This window comes from Pelmatolapia mariae, linkage group LG14 (assembly GCF_036321145.2).
Source record: "Pelmatolapia mariae isolate MD_Pm_ZW linkage group LG14, Pm_UMD_F_2, whole genome shotgun sequence".
NCBI classification, from domain to species: domain Eukaryota; kingdom Metazoa; phylum Chordata; class Actinopteri; order Cichliformes; family Cichlidae; genus Pelmatolapia; species Pelmatolapia mariae.
This window is the reverse complement of record NC_086239.1, coordinates 36,632,063-36,654,266: the sequence shown is the minus strand read 5'-3', so window position 1 is coordinate 36,654,266 and position 22,204 is coordinate 36,632,063. Positions and strand designations below refer to the sequence as shown.

General features: G+C 41.4%; 1 protein-coding gene across 3 annotated transcripts; it reads left to right on the top strand.

Annotated features, from left to right (window-relative positions):
- The first annotated feature begins 12,923 nt into the window (after positions 1-12,923).
- srsf7a (serine and arginine rich splicing factor 7a) lies at positions 12,924-21,926 on the top strand. 3 transcript variants are annotated; one of them, XR_010095499.1, is made up of 9 exons: positions 12,924-13,143; positions 15,769-16,002; positions 16,129-16,302; positions 16,418-16,504; positions 16,708-16,749; positions 18,025-18,069; positions 19,016-19,114; positions 19,951-20,485; positions 21,086-21,177. XR_010095499.1 is itself a non-coding variant. In XM_063493214.1 (8 exons), the coding sequence occupies exons 2-8, from the start codon at positions 15,779-15,781 to the stop codon at positions 20,042-20,044; spliced, it is 765 nt and encodes a 254-aa protein (XP_063349284.1). In that variant the 5' UTR covers positions 12,924-13,143; positions 15,769-15,778; the 3' UTR covers positions 20,045-21,177. The 3 variants fall into 3 exon arrangements, 2 of the variants coding, with proteins under 2 accessions (XP_063349284.1, XP_063349285.1); XM_063493214.1 differs by having other exon boundaries at positions 19,951-21,177; XM_063493215.1 differs by lacking the exon at positions 19,951-20,485 and having other exon boundaries at positions 12,925-13,143; positions 21,086-21,926.
- The last annotated feature ends 278 nt before the right edge of the window (positions 21,927-22,204 follow it).

Here is a 22,204-nt window from a genome sequence, read left to right as displayed (position 1 = left end):
GTGACTTTAATGATTTGATTTGGCCATATTTTACACGATTTTGGATTGGTCAGAGTCTTGAAGGCATGGGGCAGGAGATGCCCCCTTAGTACACCTTTCTCTGAGCAATATTCTGCTGTCTACGACATAGTAATTAAATCATTAAAGTGTTTTTCATCCCAGATCATGCCCCAGGCTATAACCAGGGCCAATTTAGAAGAATTATTATTTCCAACAGTAGGGAAACTTCCAGAAAACCTCTGTAAAATGGCATGGCTTAACGTTAACAACAAGATTTTGTTAAATATTCATAAAGACTTAGCTTGGCAAGCAGTTCTGGAATGCTTACCTACAAGAGCTTTTTTGAAGGCAAGAGAGTGCACGAGGAGAGCGCAGTGCCCAAGATTGAGATGTGGAAATGACGAGACTGTTAGGCATTTGTTTTGGGAATGTCCTTTTGCTAGGAAGGTGTGGTGTTTATTGCGGCACCGGTTGAAAGAACTATATAAAGGGGACCTAACATATGAATGTATAATGTATGAGATTTTGAAAGGTAAGGGGGGGGGAAGAGGAAGAGCGTTGGTGGATAATGGTGAACTGTGTTAAAGATGCATTATGGAGGGCGAGAAATATTTGTTTTTAAAAAATATGAAATTTCTGCACGAGTTGTGGTAAATAGTACCTTTAATTTGTTGAATGATTATTTTTTAGGAGAAAATATGCCTTTGCTGAAGGGAGCAAAATAAAATGTATGGATGTTAGTTGAAAAATTGGAATGTGGGATCCCTTATGGAAAATTTCATTTTCCTTTTAATGTTTAATTGTATTCTTTTTTTACTTGTCTTTGGAGTGTTTGTGGGGGGGTGTAGTTCCAGTTTTGTTTTGTTTTGTCCAAAGTTAAGAATTTGTATATTTTTTGGTGATGAACAATAAAAATTTTGAAAATTGAAAACTGAAATTGAATTGGTTCACCCAGGGCAAGGCTCAGCCATCGCACTCTGGTTGTGCTGACCCCTATTCCGGGGGATGGACAGTACAGTAGTGCAATACATCCTAATCGGTGATTGGTCAAAAGTCTAGATTGAAAGAAGAGGCTTGTAATTGGTGAAAAATGTGCAATGAAGAAGCCTTCTTTTATTCATTCAGTCTGTGTCTGTTTTTTCTTTATCAGGTGATGTTTCCAGCTCCTTTATCCCACCTGACGCCTGGAATGCTGTGGTCTTCAGCATGATCACAATGTGTTATTTATGTATTTTGACTGGTTTAAAATCACAGGACAGTAAGCTTTATCAGTGTATATTCCAATAAAAGCATCTAGTTTTTACTCCAACATCGATGAGGTTTTTCTTTTGGCTCTTTTGAACCAACAGGTTGGAAAGTCCCCTGAAATTAAGAGCAATTGAAAATCAATTCCTTTCTTTTCTTCTGTGATTATTATGTGCAAAGACTAGCCATAAGAGGAGTCTTTTAGGTTCTCCTGATGAGACGATGTAATTGTTTTACTTTTCTACTGGTAAAATCTGAAGGATTATTCATGCCATGACACTGTCATTTACAGACAGGCAAGAAATTAAAGGCATGCCCTGAACTCTTGACCCCGACACAGAGAGACATTGTTGCACTTTGCTGCCATGTTAGGGTTCACTTGCCAAAGGTAAAAGAGTTGTAAAATCATTACAAACTTGCTATGAGAGATTATAGCTATGAGAGATTATGTTTGTCCTGTGACAAATAGACTGAATAGTTGATTATGAAAATGCGTGATCATACACCATGGCTTTCACAGTCACCTGATGTCAACCAAGACTATCTGGGGAAATTTGACTCACATAACAGATAGATAATAGCTCTGTTAGTGTTTCCTAATCAATTTCAGGAAACACTGAAGTTGTTGCGGAGGCATGTGTTGTACAAATACTTCCAAAACTTGTCTTTGCCTGCTTGTACACATTGCTTCTTTGGTTCAGGTCTGTTATGTGTTTCTACATAGTTGTGTCTTCTAAACCTATTGGCAGAGAATAACTTAATAAAAAAAAAATACAAAACACATGTCTAAGGCAGATTAAATCCACAACTCACTATTTCTGTAACACAGGACACTTTATTAAAGTGGATGAAACAGGAATACAGGAAAACAGCACTGCAGGATAGTCAATCAGTGAACTGAACTACAAAAAGTCAAAAGTGTCTATCAAGTAGGCTGGAATCATACACGTTACCATCAACAATATCATTGTGAATGTTACATATACTTAAAGTTTACAACGAGCGAGATGCAATGTTCCCTCTAATTCTTCATGTGTCTGAGTGAACACACAAACTCCCTGAGCGGTCCCTTGGACCACTGTGAGCAACAGCAGACGTGTGCACTGTGGTCACGCCAGCACCGAATCCATCCAAGTTACATGGTTTATTAAAATAATCTAATTACAGCATTTACATTTATGTTAGACTACTTTTATTTAACTGCTTTAGCCCACAACTACAATGAAAATGTAAAAAAAAATCTTGTTCATGATCTGTGTAATATGTTAACACTATTGGAAGTAAAAATAACTTGAACTCCAATTTTGAAAACACAACTTTCTTTCTTTTTTTTTTCTTTTTTTTTTATAAAGCTCTGTCTTGTTGTATTATGAGTCTGTGGTCTGGGAGAGAGTCCTGTAACTCTCTGTCTGCAAAATACAGTATATAAAGACCAATGCTGGGCAATTAATTATATAGTTCTTCAAAAAAGTTACTAAGTTTTGCAAACAACAAAGGTTTTTGCAGCTGTTTACCTGAAAATGCTGCCAAGGCGTTTTGTGCCACTCCAAAAAATAATTTCTGTCCACTATGAGATAAAGGAGAACAACAGCCTGATACCTGCAGGCCTGACAACAGCAGATGTATCACTCCTGTAACACCTGTAACATTCAGCAGTCGCCTCATTGTTCTGACACACACAAAACTGTTGACTACACTACACACTAACTACACAAGATTTGCGCTAAACCTCGCAAATCTCTCACATCTCAAAACCGCCGTCACTCCTAAAACTTCCCCCCGTTTCTTAACAACTAAATGCCATGTTTTGATTGGTCGACATGGTACATTTTTCGACCAATAGGAAAGGGTGGGGGGTGTTTTGGTTTTGTTTTTGCTCACAGGCGGAGAGTGCTTTCGAGCATTTTCCTTATAAAACGCAGTTTTTACCGTTTCTTCCCGCAGTAAATATAAACAACGATGGTTTTCAGGAAGAAAACCAAACATTGCAGATATTTTTATCATAATTCTGGTTTTACGTGGCCTGTCAACACAATTTAAAAACTGGTATAAAGTCCACACTTTTTCCGTCAATTGTTCCGTCTGTCCTGCTCACATCTCCAATAGAGATTGAAAATGTGACGTCATTGAGGGGTAAAACCGCAAAGGATTGTGGGTATCCGTGGCAAGAGGTACTAGCGCAAGCAGGCTTTCAATTGAAATCAGTTACACAGCGATAAAAAGAAACAAAAAATGCCAAGAAGCTGTTGTATTATTAACTGCACAAGCCGGGCAAACGACAGCCGCGTGAAGCCGACGGGTAAAGCGAATGGTTTTTATCAGATTCTGGCGTGGAAGAGAAATTGTCCAAGCCATGTCTCCGAAGTCACGAAGAGGCGACGGATGGCCTGGACAGTAAATATTCAGCTTTGAATAAATGGTGAATTGTCCTGACAGAATATTGCGTTTCGCTTCTGTTATTACCATGGTACATTGACAAAATCATATACTTTTATTCACAGGATAAAACAGTTTTTTGTATCACTAATTGCCCAGTACGATTACAGCATACAATATTATTGTCACTGCTACATTTCTGTAATGGTACCAGAAATTATTTCCACTACTAATTAATTACCGTTGAGCTCAAAGTTCCTATTAATAAACGGTTAACGAATGTGTATTTATGAAGACGATTTGTGAGACTGGTAAACTTACCTTTGTTTGTACGATGGTCTTGTGTTCTACACGGTGCATTTCAAGGTCCTGTACCCATCCGTCGGTAAACTGTACCTGGGCTTGTTGCAGTGACCTGAAGTTACTAAAAACTTCATGAGTGTATGCACTCACTCCAAGAACCGTATAATTATAAATCTGAGCGTGGTGAAAGTTGGGCAGCACGCTGACGTCTTTTGTCCACTCTGTGTGCTCGTAAGGGTCTGACCCTTTCACTCCTTTGATTTTTTCCTCGTATCTTTTCTTTGCCTTTTCGTCGAGTCTGTCTTTGTACGGTCCGGCATTGTTCTCCTTCGTTTTGTACATTCCTCTTTTGGGGGGCAAAGAAAAAGCAAGAAGGTACTGAAACCGGCGAATGAACGTTTTGCGGTGCTGCAAATGCTTGCATTTGATGCGGTACTTTGATTGTTTTGCCACGGGTTCCCGGCATGCAATGCCCGAAAGTCACGTGGTCTGTCAATCTCTATGGTTGTACACGTTGTCATTAACGTGGCTTCACTCCACATCAGCCACGCCGCTTTGCTAGCTAAAACACCGGTGTCGGCACATAAGGACGCTGTCATAGCCTGTCAACGACGTTGATTAGCTGCGTATATACGAATGTGAATTGCATTATTGGCTGGACTGTGGGATAAGGTGGCATCGTTCTAATCCCATACGGGAGCAGCCAGTCACTTACTGACTAACACTGCAAAACAGAATTGTTAACGTATTTACTTTAATTTCAATTCAGTTTAGAATTTTTTTTGTGCGCAGAGACCGTGCCATCAGTGCACAATTGCGCAGCTTAGAGGGAACATTGGCGAGATGTACTGACAATAGCCAAACACGGGTAAATGTGTAGTAAATGGCAGTGCGGTAAATCTGCCTAGTATGATATTAAATACTTCATATATCTCAGATCGTTTGTAACGAGCCACGGAAAGCACCATGATGACTTGAAGGCGCGTGGATACCCTCTGTGCGTGAGTGAAGGCAGCGACTCGGCTGAGCAGCTGCTGTGTGCAGGTTTGGTGAAGACCATACTTCTCACCAGGCCTGCTGACGAGGTGCATGGGCATCTGGATTTACAACACGAATTGCTAATGTCGCCATCATCAGTTGTAGCCACTGAAAAGACTAGAAATGAGCGTAAACATTTACCACAAAGAAAAAGGCTTAAATGCGCTATTCAGCGTCGTGTAATTTCCGTTAAATCCAGAGTATGTAACTTAACGTAAACATAGAAGAAATGCCAGTTTCCTTTAAAAAAAAATAGCGGACTTGCCGGCTTCTTCACTGTTCCGCTGCGAATTGTTGTTGTTTTGGTGACGCAACTTCCGTCGACCAGACGATTGGTCGTCTACAGTGGGATTCGGCGCTCGAGGGATTCGGCCCGAGTCTACAGTGTCTACGCTCACCGTAGACTCCAGGCCAATGAAAAGACGTAACGGTCTACAGACAGCGTAGACTTTGCACTACCGTAGACTCGCGGGAATCTCGACTGCATAATTTCCTGTAGTGGGGGACTGCGTTCGCGCTCTCCCCTGATCACATGTTCAAAGGAAACGGACAAAAACACATACACCCAGGCAGTCAGGTTTATGGTATTCATTAAGTCTCAGGATTTCAACTTGAGCTTCATGTGGCTCATGTGCCAAACCACATGAGCGGATGTTATCACACCAATGTGTTGAATGAAAATTACCATAAGAAGAAGCTTTAAGTTTCCCAACTTAAGTGTGCAGCTTTAATGGACACACAACAGAAAGATGTTTGGGCTAACTTATAACTGCGAGAACTGTGTGACCTGGGACATCTGTGACTGTTTTCAATGGGAATGAAACCACAAAAATTCAGTGTTGTGAGGAATCACTGTATTTCACGGAGGACTTGCCGATATGGAAAAAAAATCTTATTGTAGTTTTAAATTAGGACTGCAGCAATTCATCGAGTACGTTGATGATTCGATTATAAAAGTATTTGCTTCGATACTTTGTTGAATTTTGTTCAGTGCCCGGCTCTGTAGCCCGCCAATGTGTTAAATGATGTAAATGCAACTGACCTGCAATACAAACATATTAAGGAGCAGCATGCGAATAAAAAGTTTGACAACATTAACGAAACACAGGGCCCAGTTTTAAACCAAAACACTGATAACACAACAGCAGCAGTGACTGTTGTGTTAGTGGCCCACTTTAACTTGGAGCTGGAGTCACTGCAAAGAGATGGAGCTGTTACTGGGACGGTGAACTCAGTTGAGTAAAAGACCACTTTTCTGGCGTCCAAAACAGCAGTGCTGTTCCAATAATCACCATTAAAACCATTACTGGGGAAAAAAACTAGCAGGCGTTTTTCATCAAAGCACCTGATCAACAAAATCCAACATTAAGAAAAGTGAACTTTGCAGCTGCTTCATCCAGCGCCAATTGTGTTACACAGAAGAAAATCTGCAGTAAAGCTACAGAAGTAAGGCAACATCCAAATATGCATCTGAACAGAGAACTTAGTCCTAACTTGACTTGACCAGTTAAATTAAACATCTTGCTGATAGCTAAGCACAATCTGATATCCTCTTGTTGGTGTTGTTCCCACATCATCATAATAAATGTTGTTCCAGGTTCAACATTGCAAGTGACCAATCACATTCTTGTGACGTCATACTTTTGCAAGCCAAGCGATTCATTCATTTATGAAATTCCAATGTTGCAAAGACAATATGTATAATGCTTACCGTTTATTAAAGAACAGTATCCTGAAATGCAAAGAATTCAAATTGCTGGATCAGCGGACAGAGGCGGCTTCTCGCAAGTTAAGTAGTCTTTTTCTTTTTTTACAGCGTTTTTTTCCGAAGTCGCAAAAGTATGATGTCACAACAATGTGATCGGTCACTTGCAATGTTGAACCTGGAACAACATTTATTATGATGATGGCCAGTAAAACTCTGTGCCACTGAGGGTTGTTTATTTGACTTTGACCTTTGACTGTACTTTAAGATTTATTAATAATTTTAATATGGCACATAAAAGGTTTAGTTGTTTGTTTTTTGACAGGTGTTGTCTGCAGCTAAACTTTTAATTAAAAAAAAAAAAAAGCTTTCAGTGTGTGCTTGGATTCGATATATAAAGTCCAAGCACACACTATAAACTGAGAAATGTTTTATTTTTTATTTTATGAACAAATTAATGCTCAATAGGACTCTTTGCTGCAAGCTGGAGCCACATTTAACCAAGTGGGGTTTTGTCCCCGTTGTTGTTGCTGGTTATAAACACTAGGTTGCAGTCATTGTTATTGTCAAAGTTCTATCATTTGTTTGGGAAAAACTTAAATCCTATGTTAGCCATTTATTGGTAATGTGAGTAAGTAGCCATTCTTTGTGGACTGCTTTGTGTTTGCTCAGCATTTGTTGATGAAGCAGTGTTTGTAGCTGGTTAAAAAGCCTGATGTTGGTATAAAAATGGTTTTGTGCAGAATATGCAGAACAATGCACAAAGACTAGGATTGAGTGAGATTTCTAGTTGTTAGCAGGCTGTTAGTAGTAGTAGTGGTGGAGTAGCAAAAAGTTTATTTGACATTGTGAACTCTGTTATCCTCTAGGAAACTTATCAGAACCACCTCTGCTTTACCCTGAGACCACGTCTACACTAATCCGGATAAATTGGAAAACGGTGTTTTCGTCTAAAAATGCTCCGCGTCCACACTATCGTTTTCAATAGTTTTCATCCACACTGAAAACGCTACATTCCTGTACTGCGCATGCGTGAAAAGTAAGATGATTGAGCTGTGTCATTTCCATCTGCCGTTTATTTACTTTCCGGCTCTTTGAAAAGTTGCGGCAAAATGTTGAGGAAAAGTGCCAAGTTTTATCTGGAGCATGTACAAACTGATATGAATCTTTAATAGGGCTGTCAAAATTGAGAGCAAACAAAACAACTGCTGTACAATTCAGTCCGCCATCTTAGTTGAATTGGTCACATGACTGCATCGTATGACTAAAATGTGTCATCGTTTTTGAAAGCCTCCGTTTTTCAAAAGCCTCCGTTTTCACAGTCCACACTGTGACACAAAAACAGTGATTTCAAATTTATCCACTTTCGAGAGCGTTTTCAAAAAGCTCAGTTTTTCTTGACCAAAAATGCCGTCTCAGTGTGGACGGAAGGCCAAAATGGAGAGAAAAAGATGCGTTTACAAACAAAAACGTATTAGTGTGGACATGGTCTGAAATGCAGACAATCCAGACTTGGGTTTACAGTCAAGAGACATCATATGGGAAGCACAGAAACAGTTCATGAGTGAAGGGATAAGATGGGTTAATTTCAATATAGGTGGTTTACTCTTGCTATAAAGCGAGAGTAAACCAGACCCTGCAGGAACTCACAGCACTCTTACATTTCTCCATCTTAAAAGTTTGTGGACAAGACACAGTTGGCACAACTCATGAAAAGCAAAGAAAGACAACTTTGGAAACCAAAAACACAAACTTAACACTTCAAGTCAATATCCAGACCATCTGGAAAAGAACAGGAGGATGGCTAACTAAAGCCAGCCAGAACGAGTAGGCGATGAACTTATTAGATGGGGACCTCAAACAGAAAACCGGAAAAGGATGTGCTACTCAGAAGACTCATTTTTCTCATATCTCCACAGCAGCCTTCCATAGTTTATCTCAACACCGCTACAGAAACAGTAATAAAGATTAATAAATGAACACTATCTGAAGCAAAGCAAATTGGGAAAACTGTTAAAGAGGCCCTCTACAGTGCAAGAATTTCTTTGTCCAACCTCAACATTAAAGAAAAGCCCAAGGCCAAAAAATAGCATCCTTTGATATCATCTCACAGTTGTAAGCCTACAATTGAGCCAGTGCAGATGCAGTCCGAAAACGATTAGAGGGAGTCATCTCCTCACACAACAGGACTAGCTTTACCTCCAATCAGTATCCTGTTAGACGTTGTAAACATGCACGACAGACCCAGTGGCATTGTGATAATTTTTACTTCTTTAATGACGGTTGCTGGACACACACAGCTGCAGCTCTCCGCTGCCAGCTCAACATAACAGCAACAACGTTAACTCAAAATCCAGGCTTTTAAGCCGGCAAGGCGTGATTGCAGATGCCGCGCAGGTGCGTCCATTGCACTCTCCTGATCTTGAACACCTTATGATCAGATGCAGACCCTTTTATCTGCCCAAGGAATTTACAGTGGTATTCTGTACCGCTGTTTATATCCCCCCCCCCACGCTGAAACCACATGGGCACTGGACGAACTGTTTGATATTATCGACCGGCAGGAAACGTTACACCTGGACGCTGCTTTTATCGACTGGCGACTTTAATAGAGCCAACATGAAGAAAGTTCTGCTAAAGTTTTACCAGCAAGTAAACTTTCTAACGCGTGGAGAGAACATCGGAAGACCATGTTTACACTCCGTATGCACATGCCTACAAAGCCCGCCTCCAACCGGCCTTCGGCAAATTAGATCACTTCTCGGTTCCGCTGCTGCCAGCCTATAGGCAGAAGCTGAAAAGCGACCAGCCCGTGACGCGTTCATTTCAACGCTGGACCAACCAATCAGACAGCGCCCTGCGTCACTGCTTCAGCATCACAGATTGGGAAGTCTTCCGGACTACCCCTGACAACAACATCAACAATTATGCCAAGTACGTAACAGACTTTATTCACAAATGCATCAATTATGTCGTGCTGTGGGCTATTGTACAAACCTACCCCAACCAGAATTCGTGGGTTAACAGAGAGGTCCGCACAGCGCTCAGGCCGCGGACTGCAGCCTTTAAACCCGTACACCCTGTTCACCCACGACTGTACAGCAACACCATCATCAAATTTGCAGATGACACCACCATCATCAGCTGCATTTCTGATGGAGATGAGACGGCATACAGGGCAGAGGTGAGAGCCCTGACATCATGGTGCTGTGACAACAACCTGCTGCTTAACATCATGAAAACCAAGGAGGTCATCATGGATTACAGGAGACTGCAGAGAGCTGGCCACAACCCCATCCACATCGAAGGAGCAGTGGTGGAGAGAGTCAGCTGCTTCAGATTCCTGGGCATCAACATCAGCGAGGATCTGAGTTGTTCACACCATGTTGGTGTGATCACGAAAGCAGCAAGACAACAGCTCTTCTCCCTGCAGCGCCTGAGAAGATTCGGTATGAACTCCAGAATACTTACAAACTTCTACAGATGCACCATTGAAAGTGTTCTGACTGGCTGCATCATCACCTGGTATGGCAGCTATAATGCTCTGGACCACAAAGCTCTGCAGAGGGTGGTGAGATCAGCACAGCGCATCACCAGGACTGAACTGCCAGCCATGCAGGATCTCTATAGACAGCGCTGCGTGAGGAAGACGCAGCGGATCCTCTATGATCCCAGCCACAGACTTTTCACACTCCTGCTGTCCGGCAGGCGGTTCAGAAGCATTCAGACCCGCACTACCAGACACAGAGACAGTTTTTACCCACAAGCCATCAGGCCTTTTAACTGCTGACATTCTATACACACCATTACAATTGCAGGACTCTACACATTGTCACTTCAACTAATGCCACTTAAATGCTCATTGCACAAGCTTTGAACAAACTGTAAATACCAACTTGTCTTAAATATTTAATACTTTTTTCTCTTTATCATTGTTATTACTGCTATTTTCTGTCATTTTCTTCTTAATTTAACTGCACACTTCTATATACTCATGTAAAGCTGAGGAGCACAAGCCAAATAATTTCATTATGGGCAAATGTGGCTACACTGTTTATCTGTACATGACAATAAAACTTGAAACTTGAACTACACCGCCGGGCAGAAAATGTTCCCTCTAAGGCAAAAGGTAAAGTAAAGTAATGGAACACACACAGAAAGAAAGCTCTTAAAATGTGGTTATCCCAACTGGACCTTCATCAAATTTGGGAAGCTGCACAGGAAAAAAGGTCAGACACCAACTAGGTAGAAACACAGTAATAGGTGGAACAATTTTCTCATCCCTTATGTAGCAGGTTTTTCAGAGAAATTCAGGAGAATTTTCACCAAGCATGACATCCCAGTGCACTACAGACCCTAGCCACACACTTGCACAAAAACTGATTCATGCCATGGACAAAACTCCCAACTACAAGCTTAGCAACAGTAGTGTATGCTGTGCAGTGCAGCGAGGAGTCCTCAGTTCTAAATTGGAGAAACAGTCACTTCATAAATGTAAGACACAACATAGAAGAGCCACTTCGATAGGACAAGACTAAGCTATACAGAGAAGACAGACCGTTCGAGAGAAGAGTGAACGACCATCATTGAACAGAGGGCGGGTGGTTTACAACACCAGCTATCAGCCACCTACAAGGCAGTCCTCTCAACCCTTCCCAGGCACTTCAACCCCCGTTCACACCTTACCTCAGATGGCTATTGAAGCTATCTGAGGCTGTGTTTTACCTGTTGACCCCAGGATTAAAAATGACTCACACCTTTAACACCTTGGCTCTTGTGATGACTCACATCATAAACAGAATAATCATAATAAATAACATAAAATAACGTGTTGAAAACTGAGTAGGAAAAAGTAAAGCTTATTTAAAATCCTATGGCCTGAACTGTTTCATGACATGCAATTTTAATTTCTCTTTGCTGTTTCCGAACCCTATAAAGCCACAATTGAGTAATGATGTGCAAAACTCTTTATTTGGTGTCTGAACACAGCAACATTTTTTCCTGAGTATAAAAACAATTGTGCCCCTTTGAGCAATATGGCTTATTTGAAAGCCATTTGAAAGAGCAAAATTTTGTATTGTGGTCTAGACAACCCAAAATGTGATGTCCCCAAATGTGCATGCCAGGTCCTAGGAGGTTAATTTAATTCAGTGAGTTTGGTCAGTGAGCTACCAGAATAATATAATTTATACATTTATTTCTGACAATTTAAGACCAAAGAGTTGCTGAATGATTTTCAATAACTGCACCAGCATTTCTTCATCATGCAGAAAAAATGAGATGCACAGTGTGGAAATTGCACTTTTTTTTCTTATATGAAGGTATCCTGAAGATTGAATGTGCAGTTAAGCTTCTGAGTCACAGGCTAGCTTCAATGGTCCAGCTTACTTAAGACCAACATTGGCTGTAAATTGCCCACCATGTAAAATAAGTTTGAAATCTCTTGAGTTTCCACCACATGGTTAGGAAATGAACATGTCTTTTATATCAAGGATGCATTTACTGATAGAATAAAGACAGTATCTGCACAGCTTGTCTATTAAAGTTGATCTGTTACATCAGCACAAGGGGACATTAAAAAACAAACAAACATCAGTTTACAACATTGTTTTTGTTTTTTTAATAAAATTAAAACTGTTTGTCTCAACAGGAGGTTTTATGTTTAAATTTCAAAAAGAAAGCTTTATCATGCTTTTGATGAGCCTACTGTTTTTAGTGTCGTGCTCTACCATTAAGATTAACTGGATTAACTGTGAGTTAAATTTAATTTGGAGAGATTTAGTTACTGTCAATGTTATTATTCATAATCTTTAAAACAATTTGTTTCCAAAAAATTGACAGTAGGTATAAATAAGGATATGGCATATCCTCATATTATATCACCAGTACATTTTAAAATTTTTGTTTGTGTGTTTGTTTAAAGTAGACAAACGATCTGTGAGTCCAGAGGGTTGCATCAGCAGGCTTTTTGGAAAATTCAGGGTTAAAATTAAACTAAATCAAGGAAGTGCAAGCAAAACTACAAGATCATATTAGAGATATACTGACTACTTATGAAACCATACACGTGTTTAGCTAATGTGGCGCCAATTGTTGTAGTCATTAAGAAATGTAGCAGTTATAAGTACATCAGCTTTTCTGCTTTGGGACTTAAAGTGGGAAGTTCCTGCTGTGGTAATTATTCATTTTGGTCGTTTTATTTTGAAAATATTCACCGGACGTTTCCGGCTTCGCTGTTGAAGTCACAGTGCGCAGCTGCGGTAGTCGCTTTGCAGTGGTGGTTGGTTTCTTTTGCTTTTGTAGCCGCTCATCTTGCGGCAGAGCCATGTGGAAGCGCCCCTGATGATCGTCTGTTCGGCTTTGTAAAGAGTTTAAATCGCAGAAATCAAATTGAACTGTGACGATAAGACGTCTGGCTTCAGTTTGACGCGGCTGAAGTTCGTCTTAGGAGCGGAATCAGAAATCATCGGACGAAGGTAAGACCGGGCTAACGCGTGCTACCGCCATTGTTTATAGGCAAGCGCGGACCAAGGCCTCGAGTAATTCCGAAAATAACTGCTCGCACGTATACACCAAACTCAACAATTTCTGCTTTTTCTGTTTTACTTGTAGCCGATTAGCTTATTTGCGTGCATAAAGTTGGTGTTTAAAAGTGTGTTGTTGAGCTGGAAGTGGCGTGGCCTTCCGTCTGTGAGACGCACACGGAGGTTAGCGCCGGTTTCCTGAACGGATACCCAGCGGTGTTCGCTTAAAAACACGCGGGAGACAAACGATCGTATTGTATAAGACACCGGTGAGTTACACAGATCGATCAGCGAATTTAGTTTAATCCAACCGGATCGGAGGGCCTCGGGGCCTGGCCGTTATCAGATATATAGATGTAGTGAACTTCAAAAAGCTACCGGTCCGGTTAATAAATGACGAGCGTCGTACCTGCATGTAAAAGATGACCTTTGTAAAAGCATTAATGGATAAAGGCTATCTTTTAAGTACCTGATACAAAAGAAGACGAAACGAAACAATGAAACGGACATGAACAACCCAAGTCAGACACAGAATCACCCCAATGGCTGTGTGTATAGGATTTTTTAAGCGGTTTTTAACCCACCTCGGAATCAATAAAAGAAAGCCTTTATGTAGCCAGTATGCCAAATTTCTGATCGGTACATTTTTGAACGAGTAAGAGGCATTAATATACTGGGTGCTTTGCTTTTCAAAGCTTTAAAATTTACAGAAAATGTAAAAGCATTAACAGTTTGCATCATTTCCATCTTAAACACAAGCACCTGGAAACCCAAGGCTACGATTCTTGGGATGGAAATATCTGGAGCAGTGATAAGAGTTTCTGTTTTGTTAGAATTTAACTTTAGGAAATTGGCGTTTAACCAAGTGTGGAGAGCTCCTTAGGTCAGCAAGAACAGGACAGATGCATGTCACTGGATATAGATGGCAAATGTTTTTAAAATTAGCAATTATCTGTCCAAGAGGTGTAGATCCTTCTGGATCGCCACAGGATAAGGCAGCCTTTTTCTCCAAGAAATGGCGACAAGATAACTGTCTGCAGGACACCAATTGAACACACCTACCACTTGATATTACCTACTTGTACAGTATCAAAACTTGTATAGTATCATTTGCTCCTGAGCCCATCAAAGTGTCACTGACTTTTTCTGCCTTTCCAGAAAAAGGAAATCCTGCTCAGCTCTAACCTTTTCTAAAATCTGTGGGAAATAAGGCGGTAAAGATTAGTCCTGGCTACATTTGTTTTTCAGCCAGGGTGGAACAATGGCATGCTTAAAATAGGTGGAACAGTGTCAGGCCAACCACATGAGGGCCTACTGCATTAAACATTTTTAAAAATGGTGATGTGGGAAGTACTTCTGCAGAGCTTGATGACAAGTTTAATTTCACACATGTGGTCAGTTGCCAGGGTTACAGGATACACTGGGAATATGTTTGAATCGGAAATGGTTGAATTTGACTTTAAAATTAAAAGGAGGTGATAGGTCTTTGTTTAAAGGTGTAGGATGTTTCTGGCACACTGTAAGATTGCAGATCAATTATGGCACTTTAACATCTCACTGTTCCTTCAAACAGCCTTGGTGTGCTGCAATACAGTTTTCCCCCCAGTTTAGATACAGCTGGTTGATTCAAGTATCTGCAGGGACCCTTTCTATAGTTCCAAACCATGCCAGCAAAATATACCAGAGCTACCAGATCCCCCTCACTCTAAGGGTCATGGGTTTATAATCACTTTTCCAACTGTCTTTATGTATGCAGTATTAACCAAACTAGATAAGCATTAGATACAACCCAGATAGTAGGAGACACAAAACACAGTCGCTAATTCAGGAAACCTGATCTCTACATGTAGGTAATTATAAAGCCAGTGGTAAAAGCTCACCTTTAGATTTAAGTTTAAATTTTGGAAAGGGCAGGAGGACCACACCTGAGGATTTAATGATGCATTCACATGAAACACAAAGGGATATTTCGCCTTGTGTCACTCACATGAATACGGTTGTTGAAAATCTGTCCTCCCCCCAACAGCCTGCAGGACAAGGCAAGTTTATTTATATAGCACAATTCAACAACAAGGTGATTCAAAGTGCTTTACAGAGACATTAAAAAACAAAGACAAATAAAAAAACATGATTTAAAATTGATTAAAAAAACAAACAAACAAACAAAAAAAAAACCAAGTCAGACCCCTCCTTGAAGGACAAGGAGGGGGTACAAGCAAAAGCTTTTAGAACTTGCCATTAAGTCCTTCAATTTCATTGACTTTGTCAATGAAAAGTTGAGCTATTGTGGTCCGGCTGCTCTCAGTAACCTGAAGTTTAAAAAAAGAAAGATTCTGACACACTTCCATGCAGCAGTCATGCACTAATTGTAGCATCTGGCAGAAAACAAGTATATTCTAGAAATTTCAACCTTTCCTATATATAATTTTTAAAAAAGTTAAATCTGAGTAGATTTGATGGGACACAACAGTTTACTCCGTTTAATATTATTTCCCAAATGTAGAGGGACGTTTTTTATAAAAATGTATTCTTCTCACTATGATCCCCGTCTTAAATGTATTTACCATCTCCCTGCAGGTGAGAAAAAATGTCCTACTACTCATCCTCCCGTAGCTCGTCTCGGGCCACTGACTGTAAAGTGTACGTCGGTGACCTGGGCAATGGCGCTGCAAAGGGGGAGTTGGAGCGAGCCTTCAGTTATTACGGCCCACTGAGAAGTGTGTGGGTGGCCAGGAACCCTCCCGGGTTTGCCTTTGTGGAGTTTGAGGATCCCAGAGATGCAGAAGATGCTGTCAAAGGCATGGACGGAAAGTGAGTAAATGTTTTCCTTGGACTGGTCTCGTGTGTCTCACCTACAGGGTGTTTCTTTTCTTCTGTTTTTTTTTTTTTTAAATTATTCTGTGCTTAACAGTGAAAAAACTGATTTCTTCTGCTCAGGGTCCTCTGTGGTTCCCGTGTTCGTGTGGAGATGTCAACAGGCCTCTCCAGAAAGGGCCGTGGGCGCCCAAGCCGTCGCCAGTTCGACCCCAACGATCGGTGTTACCAGTGCGGGGACAGGGGTCACTACGCCTATGACTGCTACCGCTTTAGCAAGCGAGGCCGTCGCAGCAGGTGAAGTGAAAGCATGTTTCATGTAGCTCGTTTGCCATTTTGTACCATTATAAAACTAGTGCCATGTTATGGATGACTAATGCGGATGGACTCGTTTCTTATTTTTCCATTTCAGGTCTCGCTCTCGATCACGATCCCGCTCCAGATCAAGGTCCCGTGGGCGCCGCTACCGCTCTCGCTCCCGCTCCCGCAGCCGCAGCAGGTATGTCGACACTGACGCACAGACACACCTTGTGATATGTCAACAAGAAAATCTGGTTGTGGTAGATTTGGAAAGACCAACGTCTAAATGTGCTCATCACTGTGTCGGCGTGTGGTTATTGCAATCTCTTAAGCTGTGTAATTTTTCTGGTGCTTATTCTGCCAACTCTGTTGTGCAAACTTTTATTTATTTATGTTTTTTAGGAGCCGACGCAGATCGCCATCCTATTCCAGACGCAGGAGCAGGTAAGAATACAGTTACCTATGATAATTGAAGATGAGTAGCTGCTGCTAATTCAGTTTCTCAGAGGATGAAACTGACTTAATGTTGGTCTATAACAACATATGCCTACTATGCAACTAAAGTTGTGTCAAATGTTAAGCCTTCAATTATTTAAAATAAAACTAGTTTGGTCATTATTGAAATCTTAATATTTTAGCTCAACTTAACTTAAAAAAAACTTAAACATCATGTATTTCTTAAATTTCTAAACAAGTCTTTTAGCATGGCATTTACTTAATCTTTAAATGTAAAGGTAAAGACTCAATAAAAACAATTAAAAAGACGTGTGGGGCAGGACAAGCTGGTTTTACGGGCATGCACCAACTGTAACAGGACTGTAGCCGTGTCGCTGTATATACTGGCACTTGAGGTCTACTGGATTTGCTGGAGTCTTCTCTTGTAGCTGTTGCTACTCAAATAAGGAAAACATCCTAAACAACTCAGAATCAGAGCTGGTATAGGAGTAAATTATGTGAAATGACAAAGTTTTCTTCACTCTCTGATTGTGCATCAGTTTTCTCTAGAAAGTCTCAACTTTTCCAGCTGACACTTTGTATAATTTGCTGATCTGAGCCCTTGGACTGATATTGAAATGGAGGTGACATTCATGTCTTCAACCTGGCCACGCCTCATGCACCAGATTACAAAGATCATGAGGTGCATAAGCAAGCAAAACGACACCAAAACGCAACACCCTTTGCAAGAGACAAAATGGCAGCAGCCAGCATGAACTAGGTGTTAGACCCGACCAGCCTGGGTCTGCCTCTGCTGCAGGAAAAAAGTGCAGCAGTGAGGAGAGCCGCAGGCAGCAGCCTCAGGAGACCTGCACAGTTGTAGGGCGAGTGGTGTGCATCACTGAAAGCAGATCACATTACAGGGTTTCCTTGGTCACTGTGCACGTAAACACAGGTAGTCCACAGAGAGTTGAGCCAAAGGTCTTCTGTAATCGTGCTTAATGTCCTGTTATGTTTTGGCTGTTTGAGAAACAAATATTTTAAACCTGAGTAAATTTAAAAACACTTCTAAAAGTGTTAAACACAAAGTTTTATGACCATCTTACATCAAACACTGATGACGGGCGTGTCGTTAAAACTGGTTACAAAGTGTGGTTATTGTAGCATGTGGACATTTGTGATACTGAAACCTCTTTAAGAAATAAGTTGAAGAGTAATTATTGGGTGTTCCTGCTGTTCTCTAAAGTTTTATTGAAATCGCTGCTTTTTGTTTTGTGACATCAGGTCTGGATCCCCTGCCCGCTCAAAGTCCAGGACTCCAGCCAGAAGGTGAGTTGTCCACAGCTATTCTTATCCTAAACTCCCTGTTAGAGAGACGCAGTGAATTTGTTTGTTGCTCTGATGCTGTGCTTTGACCGCTGCACTGCTACATGGGAATTTACATTTGTCTATCACTCGGTTCTTCCCTGTAAATCACTTTTTTCAGTGGTAACAAGGACATAACTCGCTGTGCTTTTCATGTTAATATATGGATGGTGTAGTGATAATGAGCAAGCATTATTAATGGTGATGGCCACTTCAGTAATACATTATTTAAAAAATGGTTGACTTGGTCGATGCTTACTGGCTACTGTTACAGTGTAACACACTACTACTGCCAAAAGGTGGCAGTAACGCAGCTGTAATATCTAAATAAATATCTATCAAATAAATAAATAAATGACATTGGACAAGCCTTCAAGCATCCTTCCTTAGTATTTAGAGAACTTGACACTCTGTTCTGGCTGCAGATACTTCTCACTTCTCTCAATTACCAACTTTCCTAAGAACTAATTGAGTGCAGCACAGGTGTGTCACAGGTGGTGAGTTTAGATCAGAATCAGAAAGATCCAAGGGGCAATTAAGAATGGCATGCAGCAGGAACGTGTGTGTGTGTGTGTGTAACGAAAGTGAGGCTCAGTACAAACTCTGCCAGGTAAAGGGAGCATGTCACGGGTGTGCCATGACCGGGCAGAAATTTAATGGCCGTTAGGTGGGAGCGATCTTCAAAGACTAGAGGAATGGTTTACAGTGAGGATCGAATAGTATTCTGGTTTGACAGATGCCTATCCTTAATTATAACAGGCTTGCAAGATGATTTGAACTTCTTGAAGTGTTTAACAGAACTCAGCTGAGCAGGGAAATGCAGCTCTGCAGTCACATTTACACATGTCTGCAGATATAAGATCGTCTTTATCATCTGAAGGTGTCTAAAATATTTTCTGTCTTTAATCAGTCGTTCCAGGTCTCGTTCTCGGTCCGGCTCTGCTCCCAGAGGGCGCTCTGTGTCCAGATCCCGGTCACGTTCTCAGTCTGCTAACCACAAGAGGAACAGGTAAGCCCTCGGTCTAGATGTTCTCTCTCACTTGGACAGGGTGTAGACAGTTTGAGTTTCTGATGCTTAGTCTTTTTTTTTTTTTTTTTCTTTTCTTTAAACCAAAACATAATCTAAGTTTTAGATCAAGAATAACAGATTTTAGATATCTTGCGTTCCTGCTGAGGGTCAGTTAAGTTTTTCCACGTTAGCCAGAGTAAGGCAGGGAATTAAATAGACCCTCCTTCCAACTGGAAGCGGCATGCTGCTGTCAGCCGACCACCACGGGATGGCGGGATGACGAGATGGACGACCTCCGAGATCCGTCAGCCTCTTCAGCAGAGAGAGATCTTCTGCCTCCGCTGCCAGCAGTGGAGTGGGTGGGGTTTAGGACAGGGACCCCGGCCCTCTGTCTGGTCTAGGGAGGTATACCTAGAGGAATGACTGGATCTCTTTCCTGTGCTCTCTTTTTCAGCTCTTGATGGCTCTGTATTGTCAGCGCTTTGCAGCTTGGCTCTTAATCAGGCCTTTACCCTGAAAAGAGAGCACATGAAAGACTACCTCTGCTCTTGCCTTCCTTTGATCTTTTCCTCACTGATGTACCTTGGTCTAAATTTATCTTAAGCTGACAGAGCAAGAGAATTATTACTTTTTAAAAATTTACTGGATTGACAAGTGTTAAACAAAGAATTTAATGTTTTTATTCTTTCTTAAAATTTACTGAATCTGGCTCTATCAAAAGAGGAAAAAAATAAAAACAGCTACTAGCAGAGATCAGACAAAGCGACGCCGTAGGTGTGACTTGCGGTAAGCATCTTTGCAGCACAGTTTGTTTATTTTTCATATTTTCTTTAAAGCGTGTGGTGGGAGCTGAGCACTGCACTGACACCGCAGCTGATCCCAGGCCCAGGGTCTGCCAGCTGGCGGTGTGTACGTCCTGCGGGAGGTTGACTAAGCGCTGACCTGAGATCAGCCTTCGCCTGCATCTGGTGTTAGACAGCGAGAAAGAGGTCGACCTACCGACCGAACCCTCCCCACAGTGAATGGGTGTCTGTTCCAACCGACGCACACGCTCAGACGAGATCAGCCCGTGCACACATACAGTTGCTCAACTAGAGTCACCCAGCCAGCCAGCCTTCAGATGTACCAGAGGGCTGACCCACACAGATCACAGTTCGGCATTTTTAAATCCATTACCTACCTACCAGACCCCCCTACCTACCTACCAGAGTTCTTCGCCTCTGTCTTAGCTTCTGAAAGTGAGAGAGCTGACGAGAGATCAGTCTTCAAGAGCCTCCCAGCGCAGTGTATCTCCAAGTTGTAGTCATCCGTCCTTCAGTCCTTTCATCCTTCGCTTCTCTGTACTTGTTGTTTCTGCCACTGTCTCCAAAGGTAACCAAAAATCAAACCCCCTGACAAGCTCATGTTGATGGTGAAAAGAAACATTTGCAGGCTTGATGTAGTCTGAAAAAAAATGGTGTTTTGTAGAAGTTAAAGTTGATCCTTTTTAACAAGCATGCTCATAGTACGTAAGTGTGTGTCTGCATGTGAGAGCGCTTGGACGAGTGAGTGAAAGACAAACAGGCACCATGAATATTAGTGGGATGATGTGTCTGATGCGTTTTTCTCACTGTGTCTCACTTGTTGCCTCATCGTTACCATTTGAAGCAACTTGTCTGTGTTTGTAGGTAAGGGGAGGATTGAGTTCTGCATTTCTTAGAGCACAAATGCTGCTAACCAGCAGCTCTAGAAGCAAAACATGAGACAGTGTCAATCAAAGACCTGCCATTTATTTCAATGAGCGTTTGCTCTGGGGGTTCAATTATGAATTTAGCTTTTGAACATAGATAGCTATTTCTGAAAAGATTAGAGGCAGATGACATGAAGTGTACCTGAGAGGTCAAGGGTTGTTGTTAAGAATGTTAACACCTGTCCGAACTTTCTTCCACCCCTCCCCTGCGGCGGGCTAATTCCTCTTCCTTTCTGTTTCAGTCGTTCCCGTTCGGCAACTCCAAACCGAAGCCCTACTCCAGCAGACGACTGAGCGAAGGCGACTATTTGCCCCCCACCCCCCACCCCCCACCACTGTCCCTAAGACAAACCCTTAACCCCTGCACCCTCTCTGCTTTTACACCCTGGCAGCAACTTTTTTTTTCTTGTTGTTTTTGAATTTGTCTGTCTTGTCCCGGTTTTGTGCGGTTTTTCTCCCCAGGGCTGTAGTCTATGTGCATCCTTGTTTGAGATGTAATCAGTACAGCAGATAAAAACAAATTTTCCACTAGATACAGATTGTTTTAAATGTTGCTGTTGCTGTATAGGCCATCTTTCTTTTCCTTTTTTTTTCCCCCAACACTGTTTTGTAAGAAGGTAATGTTGAAGATTACTTTTAGCAGTAATTTGAGGATCTCCGTTGAGTTAATGGATGCATTTCTGAGAACCAAGAAGCCAATTTTTCTTGGGAAAAAAAAAAGGTTCCCCATTGAAAATTTGTAAATGTTGTTTGATGCCTGGGTTGATCTGTTTAGTTCCTGATTATGATGGCAGAGGGAGATAATTGCCAGCTTGCATGCCTTTAAATATGATGCAACATTCCTGTTGTTTTTGCTTTTTGTTTTTTTTTTTCACTGTTGCACATCCTTTGTCATAAAATCAGATCAGCATCACTGTGTGCAGCGGGAGTTTCCTCCTCTGGTTTGTCCCCATCACTTGATTTTAAAACGAATGCAGTTGTTCAGGTGGATTTCTGGCAGGGCTCCTTCAACAGTTTCTGCTCTTCCTGGCTTATATGGTGACAGTGGCAGTTTTATTTTTCAATAAATCTCTTCGACAAACATCAGTGTCCTGTTTATTTTCATACATTTGACTAATACTAATAAAGAGTGAAATGTGTCTACAGTAAATCAAGATGTTTCAGCAAAGGTTTACACCAACTCTGTGCCAGCATCAGAAGCGTATTAGTATGGGTCGATGCTAATTATTTGGCTCCTGTTATCTCAGTAATCCTTCCATGTGTACGATATTAAAACCAGACTAGTTTTGTTTGTCGGCTGTCCAGCAGAGACTCAGTGCAAATGTATTGACACATGTTATATAAACATGTTTCCTGTTTAT

Coding starts and splice junctions, on each gene's coding strand:
- srsf7a (XM_063493214.1), top strand. CDS start 15,779: ATGTCCTACTACTCATCCTCCCGTAGCTCGTCTCGGGCCACTGACTGT. Junction 16,505..16,707: donor CGCTCCCGCAGCCGCAGCAG/GTATGTCGACAC, acceptor TATGTTTTTTAG/GAGCCGACGCAGATCGCCAT. Junction 19,115..19,950: donor GCTAACCACAAGAGGAACAG/GTAAGCCCTCGG, acceptor TTTTCTTTAAAG/CGTGTGGTGGGAGCTGAGCA.